The sequence below is a fragment of the Pseudopipra pipra genome, chromosome 16 (genome assembly GCF_036250125.1).
Source record: "Pseudopipra pipra isolate bDixPip1 chromosome 16, bDixPip1.hap1, whole genome shotgun sequence".
Classification (NCBI taxonomy): domain Eukaryota; kingdom Metazoa; phylum Chordata; class Aves; order Passeriformes; family Pipridae; genus Pseudopipra; species Pseudopipra pipra.
This window is the reverse complement of record NC_087564.1, coordinates 16,250,001-16,262,111: the sequence shown is the minus strand read 5'-3', so window position 1 is coordinate 16,262,111 and position 12,111 is coordinate 16,250,001. Positions and strand designations below refer to the sequence as shown.

General features: G+C 64.9%; 3 protein-coding genes across 13 annotated transcripts in view; 2 read left to right on the top strand and 1 right to left on the bottom strand.

The window, feature by feature from the left end:
- Positions 1–620: 620 nt before the first annotated feature.
- NDUFAB1 (NADH:ubiquinone oxidoreductase subunit AB1) lies at positions 621–3,168 on the top strand. The gene is made up of 4 exons (XM_064673491.1): positions 621–908; positions 1,028–1,115; positions 2,172–2,282; positions 2,998–3,168. The coding sequence occupies exons 1-3, from the start codon at positions 633–635 to the stop codon at positions 2,261–2,263; spliced, it is 456 nt and encodes a 151-aa protein (XP_064529561.1). The 5' UTR covers positions 621–632; the 3' UTR covers positions 2,264–2,282; positions 2,998–3,168.
- A 936-nt stretch (positions 3,169–4,104) lies between these two features.
- LOC135423385 (collagen alpha-1(I) chain-like) lies at positions 4,105–11,936 on the top strand. Its single transcript, XM_064673579.1, has 11 exons — positions 4,105–4,573; positions 5,415–5,534; positions 5,701–7,569; positions 7,709–7,821; positions 7,888–7,946; positions 8,093–8,250; positions 8,405–8,567; positions 8,639–8,830; positions 10,231–10,440; positions 11,042–11,195; positions 11,366–11,936. The coding sequence occupies exons 1-11, from the start codon at positions 4,105–4,107 to the stop codon at positions 11,438–11,440; spliced, it is 3,582 nt and encodes a 1,193-aa protein (XP_064529649.1). The 3' UTR covers positions 11,441–11,936.
- Positions 11,469–12,111, bottom strand: part of TNRC6A (trinucleotide repeat containing adaptor 6A) — a 67,437-nt gene continuing 66,794 nt past the window's right edge. For all 11 annotated transcript variants that reach the window (XM_064673473.1, XM_064673470.1, XM_064673478.1 and 8 more), the window contains one exon: positions 11,469–12,111. This exon is cut by the window's right edge and continues 2,107 nt beyond it. The gene's annotated coding sequence lies outside the window, so the exon portion shown is untranslated.

The window sequence follows — 12,111 nt, the reverse complement described above, 5'->3', positions numbered from 1 at the left end:
CTGGGACATTGGGAAGAGCCTTCCCAGCAGATTAGGGAGGTGATTCTGTCCCTCTGCTCAGCCCCGGGGAGGCACATCTGCAGTTCTGGGCTCCTCAGGACAGGAGGGACATGGAGCTCCTGGAGCAGGTCCAGAGGAGGCTGCAGAGATGCCGAAGGGATGGAGCATCTCCCTTATGAGGAAATGCCAAGGGAGCAGGGGCTGTTCAGCCTCTAGAGGAGACACTGAGAGGGGACCTCCCCAATGTCTGTCAGTGCCTGCAGAGGGGGGGCAGAGGATGGACCAGGCTCTGCTGGGGGTGCCCAGAAATGGGACAGAAGGAATGGGCAGGAATTGATGCCCAGGCAGTTCCACCTGGCCAGGAGGAAGAACTCTGCTGTGCAGTGACAAGCGCTGAACAGGCTGCCCAGAGCGGGGGTGGAGTCTCCTCCCTGGGGATATTCCAGACCCCTCTGGACACACTCTGCTGGAGCAGGGAGGTGGGACCAGTGACCCGCGGTGCCCCCTCCCAGCCCGGCCCGTTTGGGGGCGGGGCCGGCCGGTACCGGGGGCGCTGCGCGGCCTCCGCCCGGCAGGGGGCGCTGTGCGGCCGGCAGGGGGCGCTCCCCCGCGCGGCGCCCGCCGGGACAGCGATGATGGCGGCCCGTGTCCTCTCGTCCTGCGCCCGCCGCCTCCTCCCGCCGCCCGCCCGCCCCGCCGCCCTCCGCGCCCTCCGCCGCCTCGCGCCCGCCGCGCCCGCCCCGCCCGTCCCCCCGGGCCGCCCCGCGCTGCCCGCGCTCCTGCGGGTGCCGCGCGCGGCCGCGCTGCCATGCCGCCGCTTCTCCGACATGCCGCCCCTGACCTTGGCCGACATCAAGGAACGGGTGCTCTACGTGCTCAAGCTCTACGATAAGATCGACCCCGAGAAGGCGAGCGAGGCCGGGGGGCGGCGGGAGGGCCGGTGTGGCCGGAGGGCCGGGGCCGCAGGGCCGGTGTGACAGGCTCTGCCGCCGGGCCGGGTCCCGCTGACCGCCCTGTTCCCCCCCAGCTCACAGCCGAGTCCCACTTCATGAAGGACCTGGGCCTGGACAGTCTGGACCAAGTGGAGATCATCATGGCCATGGAGGACGAATTCGGTAACGGGGACGGGGCCGCCCGGTTCATCCCTGCCCGGGGGGCCGGGCCTGTCCGGTGTGGGGCAGGGAAACCCGCACAGACCCATCGCCGGGAGAGGAGCGAACCACACAGGTCCGCTGCTGAGCTGTGTCGGGGCTGCGGCACCTGCAGCAGTCAGGAGCTGGCCCTGTCCTGCTGTCCCTGAGCTTGGGCCCCTTGGAAGCAGGAATTGTTCTTTTCCACCCCACACTGGCACCACTCGGGAAGTAATGGGGGCAGCAGCATGTAGGTGCTACACTGAGTGTGGAGGCTTCACCTGGGCTGAGCTTCACAGATCACAAATCCCAGATAGTCCAGGCTTTTTCTCACCAGAATTTTTTTCATCCTCAACCCTTAATGCTACTGGAAAAGAAAAAGATGTTTTCTCCTTATTGATTTGTATTCCAAGTTTCCTTTTACTTCCTTTTGGACTTCTTCATGCTTTCATTTAAAGCTCATGAATTCTGGAGTAGGTGCCTAAATGTCACCTTGGGCCACAGATGTCCCTGGTGTTTGGTCACTCTCTAAGCCTGAGGTGAATGTTTCACTCTCAGAGGCTTTGCTGGCAGCGTGTCTGTAATCCCTGTGCTGGCTGGAGTGTGAATGTGCCCAGGAGTACCAGAAAGAAGAACTTGCATTTCTGGGGTGTTCCTGAGCAGTTCCACTGCCGAGAGCCCTCGTGCCCTGCCCTGGTGTTGGCTCTGAGCGAGCCCTCAGCACTAGCCTCGGCCTGAGGGACTTTGGGCACTGCCTGGGGGTCCAGGAATATCCCCCATGTCACACACCAGTGGCTGTGGGAGCTCTGGGAAGGCCTTGGTAGCTTTACTGAGGCATGAGAGGCACTGGCTTCTGCTGTGCCTGCCTTGTCCTGTGTGGGGAGGTGATGTCACTTCAAGCAGCAGTGATGCAGTGTCAGCCCCTGCCCACGTGTCCCCTACCTGCCTGTCCCCTGCCCAGCCCCAGGCCAGCAGCCATCCGTTCCCTTGGCCTTGCCCCCTTTTCCATTGTTTTGGCTAAGTGTGTGCCCTTTCTTGCAGGATTTGAAATTCCTGACGGAGATGCAGAGAAGCTGATGTGCCCACAGGAGATTGTAGATTACATTGCAGATAAGAAGGATGTTTATGAATGAAGCAGTTCCTCAGGGCTGAGTGAGTGCAGTCATACTCTGGGCGTGCCTTGCCTGTGCACACAGGGCAGGGCAGGGTGACCTGTGACACCATGGAGGCAGTGGGGAGCCTGGCACTTTTTGAGGGAGCTGGCAGCAGCTGTGGGTGCCAGCGGGGAGAGCAAGGGGGGTGTATTTTCCTGAGGGTGAGGGGGGTGTTTTCCTGAGGCACTTGCAGCTGGAGGGAGTGTGTGGGGCTCAGAGGCCTCTCCTCTTGTCCCACCTGACATGTTGAGCACTGGCTCACCCCGGGGCTGTAGTGGATGGTGAATAGGCTTCGGCCATGGCAGCCCATCTCCCCTGCAGAGGGTGTGTGGGGGCACCTCAGCCCCCCCCGGCCACTGCCACCGCTGTCTCTTCCCCACAGCCACAGCCGGGAAGGAAATGGGCAGGAAAGGGTTATAGGAGCGACAGCCTGAGGGCTGCAGGGGAAATGAGGTGGCCTCGGGCCAGCCAGCAGTGCTGATCCACATTCCTGCCTGTTCCTGTGTGGCTCTGGGCCTCCCCCCACGCTCCCCGGGGCAGGGGACCTGCGTCCCTTCACTGCTTTGGGCCAGGGTTTGAGCCATGGCCTTTGGGGAGAGCTGGGGGCTCCTTCTGTACCTGTGTTTGGTGCTCAGCATGTCCTGCCCCTGCCTACCCACTTCTGTGCCTTCAAATGGTTCATGGAATGTTAGACATGGATTTTGTTTTCCCAGGAGTTGTCCCACACCAGGCCTGGGCTGGTGCCGGCGCGGATGGATGGGAGCGCACACGCTGTCCCGCTGGGGCTTTCATCTGGAAGCTGCACGTGGATGTTGTATTTAAAGCTGTCTGAATGTGTTGTCCTTTAAAAACAAGAAAAAAACAGGAATAAAGAGTTAAGACCACTGTTGTGTTGGTGGCTGTTCTTTTCCACACAGTGGGTGGGTCCCTGTCTCGGTGTTTGGGTGTGAAGGACTCGCTGGGGATCAGGGACTGACAGCTCTGGAATTGTTCTTCCCTGCCCCAGGATTTGGCTCTGTCCTGCTTGCCCATAAGTGTTTATTTCATCAACGCTGGTAAAAACAAGTTCTGTGTGATAGGCTTCTATTTTCCAGATGGAAAATAAAGGGGGGAATGACTTTCCTGCTGCTGAACAGCAGATTCATATTGGTGTTTCTGTATGCCTGACTCATCCCAGTGCAGGAACCTTGCTCCTGAGGCAGGAATGGGTTATTTCTGCACCCTGCATGGTGTTTCCTCTGAGCAAAGGAGCACTTTCACATGTCACAGCAGCACTGCCAGGCCAGGAGCCAAGGAAGTGTCACTGGGTAACAGAACTTCTGGCAATGGGGAGGTAAGGATGGAAAATGGAGCAGAGGTTGTGTGTGGTGAAGTGTTCCTGGGGTGTTCTCAGTAGCTGCACTTTACTATGAGACTCTCAGTAGACAAGTGACCCTCTGCCTTCGGGGCCCCGATGTCAATCCTGCTGTGAGCAAGGCCTGTGTCCTGGGAAACTCCTTCACAGCTCCACTCCCCAGCTGTGCTCTGACACGTTTTCTGAGCAGTTGCATGGTGGAACTGGGGGCAGGCAGTGGTTTTGGCTACTGTGTCCGTGATGGTTTCCCTGTGGCATGGTTGTGAGGTGCCTGCTCAGAGGCTGTGCTGGCACTGGAGTGGTCACTAGGTTCTCTCCGTGTGACCCTGAGGGCTGTGAGGTGCCTGCTCAGAGGCTGTGCTGGCGCTGGAGTGGTCACTGGGTTCTCTCCGTGTGACCCTGAGGGATGTGAGGAACCCGCAGTCAGAGCAGCCAGCGGTGCCCTTGGGGAGCCTTTGCCCTGGGCATGTCCCCAGGTTCCCGGGGACAGCCAGGGACAGAGCAGGGGCAGAGCCGGGTCCGGGCAGCCCCGAACGCGCGTCCCGGGGATGAACCCGTGGGAGGCGGGCGGGAGCCCACCGAGCCCCGGCCCAGCGCTGAGCCCGCGGGGGGCGATGGGGCCGAGCCCGCAGCCGCAGCCCCGCACCTGGGGCGGCCGGCGGGGGCCGGGCCGAGCCCCTCGGAGTGGGTCGCAGTGCAGAGCACTGGCCCGCCCGCCCCGGGGCGGAGGGAGCTCCGGTGCCGGTGCCGTGGGGCGGGCCCGGGCCGGGGGCTGCGGTTCCCGGCGCCTCCGCCCCGCCGCAGCGGGGGCGGGCGGGGGTTTCCTGCCACCGCCTGGCAGAGCCGCCCGCGCCGCGCCATGGAGCGGCCCCGGCTCCCGCTGCCCCGGCTCCCGCTGCCCCGGCTCCCGCTGCCCCGGCTCCTGGCCGCCGCAGGTGAGCGACGGGGGTGGGCACGGCCGCGAAGGGGCCCCGGTCCCGCTGGTTCCCGGGCGGGGGATGCTGCGCTCGGGGGGCGGCGGCGGCGGCGGGGCCGGTGAGTGCCGGCGGCCCGGGGGTCTGCGGTGGGGCCGGGTCCCCGCTGGGGTGGGGGGCAGCGGCTGCTGCTCGGTGTCACCAGGACCCGCTCGGGGCGGGCCCGGCCGCGGGGGCTCGGGGGCGGTGGGTGAGAGCCGCGGTCGCTGCCGTGCCGTGGCCGTTCCGTGCCGGGCTGTGCCACCGGCCCGGGCGGCTCCGTGGCCTCGAAGGCGGCGGGTGCTGCGCCCGCGGGAGCCCCGGTGAGGCGCTGGCGGAGAGCGGGGCCCGGGGGGCTCGAAGTGACCTCCTTTCCAGCCCCGGCCCCACCCGGGCGGTGACCACCGCCCGTTCTCTCTGGAGAGGGGCCGCCGCGGGCCCCGGAGCCCTGCCCGGAGCCCTCCCCCGGGCTCTGGCGTCGTGCCCTGCCCGCGGACCCGCCGGTGCCGGCGTTGGCACATGGCGGCTCTGCGGGAGGGTGGTCGGGTTTGGGCAAACCGGGGGCTCCCAGCACAGCCGGAGTGTGGCGATGGGGCAGGACTTGGCACCGTTCGCTGGGACCAGGGCAGGTGGTTCCCAGCTGGGTTTGGGTTGTTCCGGAGCGTCTCCTTCGTCAGAGCTGCCCGCGGTTTACGGAGGGGAGAAAGCGAGCCCCCCACCCTCGCCGGCGTCTCCGGGGGTGCCGCGCCCCGTAGCCGGTGCTGGTGCAGGATGCCCGGTGCTTGGTGCTCGGACCGATGGGCGCTGCTCCCTCCCCTCTCAGTGCTCGTGGAATGCTGCGCGCGGCTCTGCCCCGCTCTGGGCAGCGGGACGGGCTCCACGCCGGGCACTGCCGACCCCTGCGCCCACCTGGGGACCGCGGCGGGGGAGCGCTGCCGGACAGGTACCCCCGGGGCTGGGACCGTCCCACTCGCGGCCCTTTGTGGCACTGTGTGCCAGCCACGTGTGTGGGTGGCACGATGGGGCCAAGGGTGCCGCTCTGGCAATTGTGGGGTGCTGACCATGGGTTAGCCCTGCTCAGTGCCCCCCAACTCTGCCCCTGCCCCCAGATCACCCAGAGCGAGGAGCTGGCACGGGGCAGGCGCCAACACCGGAGACCTTGGGGCAACTGTGGACAGAGGCTAAGCTGCTGCCCTTCCCTGGGACTCCTGCCAGGACAGCCGAGCCCTCCGGCCCCCAGGGGAGCCCTAGAGGCCCCCAGACGGGCGGGGAGGGAACAGGGCCAGCAGTGTGGGGTGGAACAGCCACTGAGCACCCGGGGCCTCCCGTGTCTGCAGGCACCACCGAGCAGGCAGCTGCAGGAAGCGAGCTGGGGGTGACCAGTGCAGGAGCCCCAGCCCCTGTGCAGCCAAACACAGATCCTGCCACCACGGACCCCCTCGGGACTGACCCTGTAGGACATGTGACAGTGGAAGGTGTAAAGACCGTGCAGGGGACCCCTTTGCATTCATCGCCCTCCATGGCAGTGCCGGGTTCTGCTGGGGGACAGAGGGGATCCCCCAACACCCTGATGGGATGGAGGTCCATGGGGACAGTCCTCGTGCAGAGCCAGAGGGGCTCACACAGCTCCTCGTCCCCCAAGCTGTGGGCTGGGGAGGGCCTGGGTGCCACTGTCCCACTGGGTAATAGGAGCCCAGGGACCCACCCAGCCACCACACTGGCCACTGACAGCCCAGTGCTGGGGACAACAGGGATGTCACCCTTTGGAGAGGGGTTGCAGAGGCTGCTGACTCCCACAAGGGCACTGTGGGGGACACACCAGGGGCTGCCGGGGCCAGGGCTGGCAGGAGGACAGGGCTCTGCCTCCCACCCATGGCAGGGTCCCCACTCTGCCCCTCGCCCCTCTGCGCTGTCCCTGGGGGCTGCTGGCCATGAGGGGCCTGTGGCCAGCACAGCCTGGCCAGCCGTGGGCACAGGCCCAGCCTCACTGCCTGCCACAGGCAGGGGGTCGGGTCTGCCTGTCCCCACCACCACAGCTGGCACCCCAGGGGTGACTTCCTCTGTCCCAGGGGGAGCCCTGGACCAGACCACAGGAGTCTTGGGGCCACCTGACAGGGCGGGTTCCCCTGAGCAAAGTCACATCCCCCTGAACCCACCAGCTGTACCTGGGCAGTCCCCAGCCCCTCTGGCCCCCAGCAGCAGTGCTGTGGTGCAGAGCGGGGTGACTCATGCCAGTCCTGGGTCCCCCCATGTCCCCCTGTCCCCACAGCCTGCCCCAGCCAGTGGGGCAGTAACCCTTCTGCCAACCCTGCTGTCTTCCCCAGGGACTGGCTGGGGGGTCCCGGGGCTTGCCCCTGCTGTGAGCACCCCCCCAGGAGACCCTTCCCCAGGGCTTCCCCACACTGACTCAAGGGTGGGTCCTGCTGAGAGCCCTCAAATCCAGGAGGGGACCCAGGTGGGAGTGGGCAGCCTGGCCCCTCCCTCAGCCCTTGGGCCCCCCCAGCAGCCACCTTCATCCCAGCCTGCATCTTCCCTGGGACCGACCACCGCTACTGGCATCACTGCCACCGCTGTGGCCGCCACCATCACAGCCGCCACCATCACAGCCACCACCATCACAGCCACCACCATCACAGCCACCACTGCCAGCCCAGAGCTGCCCAGGGATGTGGGGACGGTCACGCCAGAGCCTGGTGCTGCTGTACTGCAGAGGGATGTGGCAGGGCTGACGTGGGGGCCCCCAACTCATGTGCCCACTGTGATGCCCAGGGCCCCCCAGCAGCCCACCGATCCCGATGGGACCCTGGGCCGTCGTGGGGGCCCCAGGTCCCCTCCAGCTGTGGAGGACACAGACCTGGCCCAGCCATCAAGCAGCCCTGTAGGGCAGCCGGACACTGATGCCCCCCAATTGATGCCAGCTGGGGCGGGCAGGGCCCCACAGGTGTTCATTGTGGAAGATCAGCCCCCGCTCCTGAGAGGTGGGTCTGGGGGTTTGGAACCCTCTCCTGGAACATGGTGGGAGGGGGAGAGGCCCTGGGAGCCACCAACATGGGGGGGTCACTGGTGGTGGCCCCTGGGGTGGGGCCATGTCATGCTGGTCCCCATCTCCTCCTGCAGCATCCCTCCTGCGTGTCCCCTGTGAGCTGGTGCTGGACATGGGGTTCGTCCCAGCCCTGCAGGACCCCGGGTCCCACGAGCACCAGGAGCTGCTGCATAGCTTCAACCAGACGGTGAGTGCAGGGGGGCTGGGGGGCTGCGGGTTGGGGGCCATTGCACTCAGCTCCCCCCCTGTGCAGGTCACCCCCCTCTTCACATCGGTGCCCGGGTTCCTGCGGCTGGAGGTGACGGGGATCAGGTGGGTGCTGGTGCAGCCCCGCAGCACATGATGCTCCCTGCCACGGGGGTGCAGGGACTGTCACATGCTGCGGGGTCACGGCAGTGCCAGGTGAGGTGCTGGGCACGGGGTCTGCCCCCACGAGCTCCGAGCGGGTGTCCCTGCAGGGAGGGCAGTGTGGTGCTGCAGTACGACGCGCTGTTCGCGGGGGAGCAGGTGCCAGTGCTGGGGCTGGACACGCTCCTCGAGGCCACGCTGGGCTCCGGTGGCACTCGGCCAGGGCTGGTGGTGGGAACAGCCCCCGTCCTGCGCCACGAGGCTCTGGGTGAGTGTGGGGCAGGTACGGGGCTGCACCATCGCCGACCCTTCCCTGGGCCTGGAGCCTGGTGCCTGCAGGGGTTGTGGCAGGGTGGGCACACGCCTGGCCCTGGCTCCCTGCTCTGTGGGGAGGGTGGCACAGCCAGGCCCTGTCCCTGCAGTGCGGACACTGGACCTCTGCACTGTGTTCTTTGCCTGCCCGACCGGCTTTGCCTGCGTGTCTGGGGCGGACGGGAACGTGACCTGCACCTCCCTCTGCCACCGCGACTACTGCAAGAACCAGGGCATCTGCACCCACCCGCGGGACCGCCAGCCCCTCTGCCAGTGAGTGCCCTGGGGACAGCCCGGGGTGCTGGGTGCCATCCCCCCGGCGCTGATGGACCCCCCTGGCGCAGGTGCCCCGTGGGCAGCGATTTCTGGTTCATGGGTCTGCGCTGTGACTACCGGGTGACCCAGCAGAGCCTGCTGGGTGCAGCAGCTGGGATCCTGCTCAGCATCGTCCTCCTGGGTGCCGTCCTCGCCACCCTCGCCGTCCGCCGCTTCAAGGCCCTGCTGCTGGAGGCCAGGGCTGACCAGACCCGCAGCAGGTGGGAGCGTGAGGCCGTGGGGACCGGGACTGGGGCCTTGGGGTCCTGGAGGGAGGGAACTTCTGCCCCTCCTGGGATGCCGGGTGCGAGGGGCAGCAGGGAGAGCCGTGGTGGGGCGGCTGGGCTGGGCTGAGCCGGGGCTGAGCTCTGCCAAGGAAAACACTGTGGGACGGCTGATAGTGGTGCTGGGAGGTGCTGGGGCGGGAGGAGCACGTGTGGGGCCCGGAGCGGCTGGGTGGGGGTCCGGGGTGTGTGCTTGGTGCTGGGGGATGCTCACAGCCATGGGAAGTGGCGTCCAGGCCGGAAAGGAGTGCCGGGGGCCACGGTGCTGGATGGGGCCACCGTGGCACTGAAGGGCCATGGGCTGTGCTGCAGCACTGAAGGGCTGTGGAGAGAAGCTTGAGATGTGCCGATGGGCCCCCAGCTCCGCGGTGCCCGGGACACCCAGTGCTACCCCTGGCACAGGGTCACTCTGTGCTGCTGCCCAGGCTGGGGGGAGCGGGGCTGCAGCACAGCCCTGCCAGAGCGGCTCGGGGGGAGCCCGGGGGGGAGCCCCCGCTGTCCTGGCCCCGCTGCCCGTTCTGTAAAGTGCCGTGGGAGGATTGTCCCCAGGAAACCACTGTAACAGCCCCAACCACCACGGGGCTGTGGCCAGAGGTTGTTTGGTGTCACGGGCTCTGTCCCCAGCCTGGGTGTGCGGCTGGGCCCTTCCCTGGACACTGGAAATTTGGGTGGGAACCTGCAATCTGTGTAGCCATGCAGTCAGTGGGGTGGGGTGCACGTGCTCATGGTGTGTGCATGTCTGTGCTCTGTGTGTGTACATGTGTGTTAGAGCATGTGTGTACACGTGTGCATGTGCCTGCCCTGTGTGTGTGCGCACATTAGTACATGTGTGTACACACGTGTGCACATGCTTGCCCTGTGTATGTGTGTACACACATGCACGTGTGTGGCCCGTGTATGTATACACACGTGTGTTAGTACATGTGTGTACACACATGTGCATGTGCTTGCACTGTGTGTGTGTACACACATGTGCATGTGCTTGCACTGTGTGTGTGTGCACACGTGCATGTGCTTGCACTGTGTGTGTGTACACACGTGCATGTGCTTGCACTGTGTGTGTGTACACACACACACGTGTGCATGGCCCTGCCCTGTTTCTGTGAGTACACACACACACGTGTGCCCTGCCCTGCCCTGTCCTGTGTCTTTCTCTGTGTACACACACGTGTGCATGGCCCTGCCCTGTGTGTTTCTGTGTGTACACACACACACGTGTGCATGGCCCTGCCCTCTGTGTTTCTGTGTGTACACACACACACGTGTGCCCTGCCCTGCCCTGTGTGTTTCTGTGTGTACACACACACACGTGTGCACGGCCCTGCCCTGTCCCACAGCTACCGGCGGTTCTGCCGCCTGGACGATGTCTCGGCCCAGTACTGGTCTCGCTCGGGGCTGCCCTCGGCCAGCTCCCTGGACAACCCCGCCTTCAGCAACTCAGAGGAGCTGCTGCACCTCCAGATCCTGGACAACGGCTTCTGCAGCTGCCAGGAGGACTCTGGTGTCCCCGACGGTGCCAAGTGTGCCCGCCCGCCGTACCGGCCCAGGTAGGGGTGGTTTGCCGAGCCCGTGTAGCAGGGCCTGGCCTTTGGCTTGCTGGGTGGACCGGGGTGATGCAGGGCAGGGAGGGCTTTGGGGTACACAGGCAATCCTGGCACCACTGATTTGCAGCCCCTGCCCTGTGCTCATCGACAGTGCTGGGAGCTCTTACACCCCCCAGCCTTTAGAGTCCATGGAGCAATGCCTGTGTTTTTGTCCCCATGTGAGGAACTGTGTGTGCTGGGACTGCTGTAACAGAGGAGGGTTCACATCTGCGGGAAACTGTGGCTCTGTGTGCTCATGGGAAAGTCTAATCAGCTTCCAGGGGTGTCCGTGGAAAAAGGGCCCTGGAAGTTTCCAATTCCACTGGCAAAGGGCACAACAGCCAGGGACACCCCCACCATGGATCATGGGCACGGCCACAGCTCCAAGTGCTCCCTTGGCTGTGGGGCCAAGCCTGGCACCGCCCGTGCTGCGAGTGCATTGTCCCTGGAGCATGACACCAGCACAGGATCCTGCTCCTCTGTCCCCCGGCTGCTTTCCCAGCACCAGCCCAGCTCTTAGCCCCGCCTCCCCCATCTCTTAATTACCCATGGATTCTTTTCCCAGCTTCCATTACGACTGGGACACCAGTTCCAGCAGCATGAATGACCCCATGGTGGACTCGGGCAAAGCCAGTGATATCTCTGTGTCCAGCTGGCCCATGGAGCCCATGCAGTGGGCTCCATTCCCTCTCCTCCACCAGCTTTCCAGGCAGCGACCGGTGAGCGGGGGGACCAGGGGAGGGCTGAAGGGCAGGAATGCAGGAGGGGTGCAGGGGCCGCATCTTTCTCACCCCAGCCTGGGAGGGTGAGACCAGGGAGGTGCCAGGAGCCATCCCTGCCGGGGGGAGCAGCCCCACTGTGGGGCATGAGCTGAGTTCACTCTCTGCAGCACAAGGCCCGTCGGCCACACTCGTTCTGCGAGGGGCTGGAGCTGGGCACCCTGGAGCGGAGCTGGACGGCCTGAGGCCACGGACAACAGATGGGCAACAAGGTTCAGCTTTAAAACCAACCACATTTTATTTCCACGTAACGAGCTCAGTGAAGGAATTCCACACACTTGGACAATACAATCAACGCAGGTGTGATGTCAGTGATGTCAGTCCCTGTGTGGCAGAGGCCCAGCGAGCCCCTGCCCGCGGGTTCCTGTTCGGACCCAGCCTTGGAAGCTCTGGCTGGGACTGCGGACTCCAGAGCAAGCGGATACAGAGAAGTGTCAGGACACACAGTGCTGGCATCCACCAGGTCATGACTTACGGGGGCAGTCTGGGAAGAAAGGCCGACAGCGTCCGGAGGGCACGTCACACCATGGACACACAGGCTCTGCCCTACGGCCACCGCAGGACAAGCTCAGCCATGCGGAAGGGAGACACAAGAAAGCGCTGCTGCGTCGTTCATCATGATTCATGTCAATGAGGTATAAACACCAGGATGTTGTAAGCATTAAAGTTTATTTTCCAAAATGCTCTCCTTATTCACACGTGTCCTCTGGAGCATCGAGCCGGGCACAAATGGTGGGGGCTGGAAATGGGGCGTTGTACGGAGGGCGAGGGCAACGGGGTCCCAAAGGTGCTCGGATAGAAAAGGAAAAGCAAGCTGCAGTTCTACACTTAGACTCTCATAGTCTCAGAGGGGGCA

Bases quoted from the DNA above. Each gene is read 5' to 3' on its own strand.
- NDUFAB1 (XM_064673491.1), top strand. From the start codon at position 633: ATGATGGCGGCCCGTGTCCTCTCGTCCTGCGCCCGCCGCCTCCTCCCG. The intron at 909-1,027 runs GCGAGCGAGGCC...GTTCCCCCCCAG, and splicing joins ATAAGATCGACCCCGAGAAG to CTCACAGCCGAGTCCCACTT. The intron at 1,116-2,171 runs GTAACGGGGACG...CCTTTCTTGCAG, and splicing joins GGCCATGGAGGACGAATTCG to GATTTGAAATTCCTGACGGA.
- LOC135423385 (XM_064673579.1), top strand. From the start codon at position 4,105: ATGTCCCCAGGTTCCCGGGGACAGCCAGGGACAGAGCAGGGGCAGAGC. The intron at 7,822-7,887 runs GTGAGTGCAGGG...CCCCCTGTGCAG, and splicing joins TGCATAGCTTCAACCAGACG to GTCACCCCCCTCTTCACATC. The intron at 10,441-11,041 runs GTAGGGGTGGTT...TTCTTTTCCCAG, and splicing joins CGCCCGCCGTACCGGCCCAG to CTTCCATTACGACTGGGACA.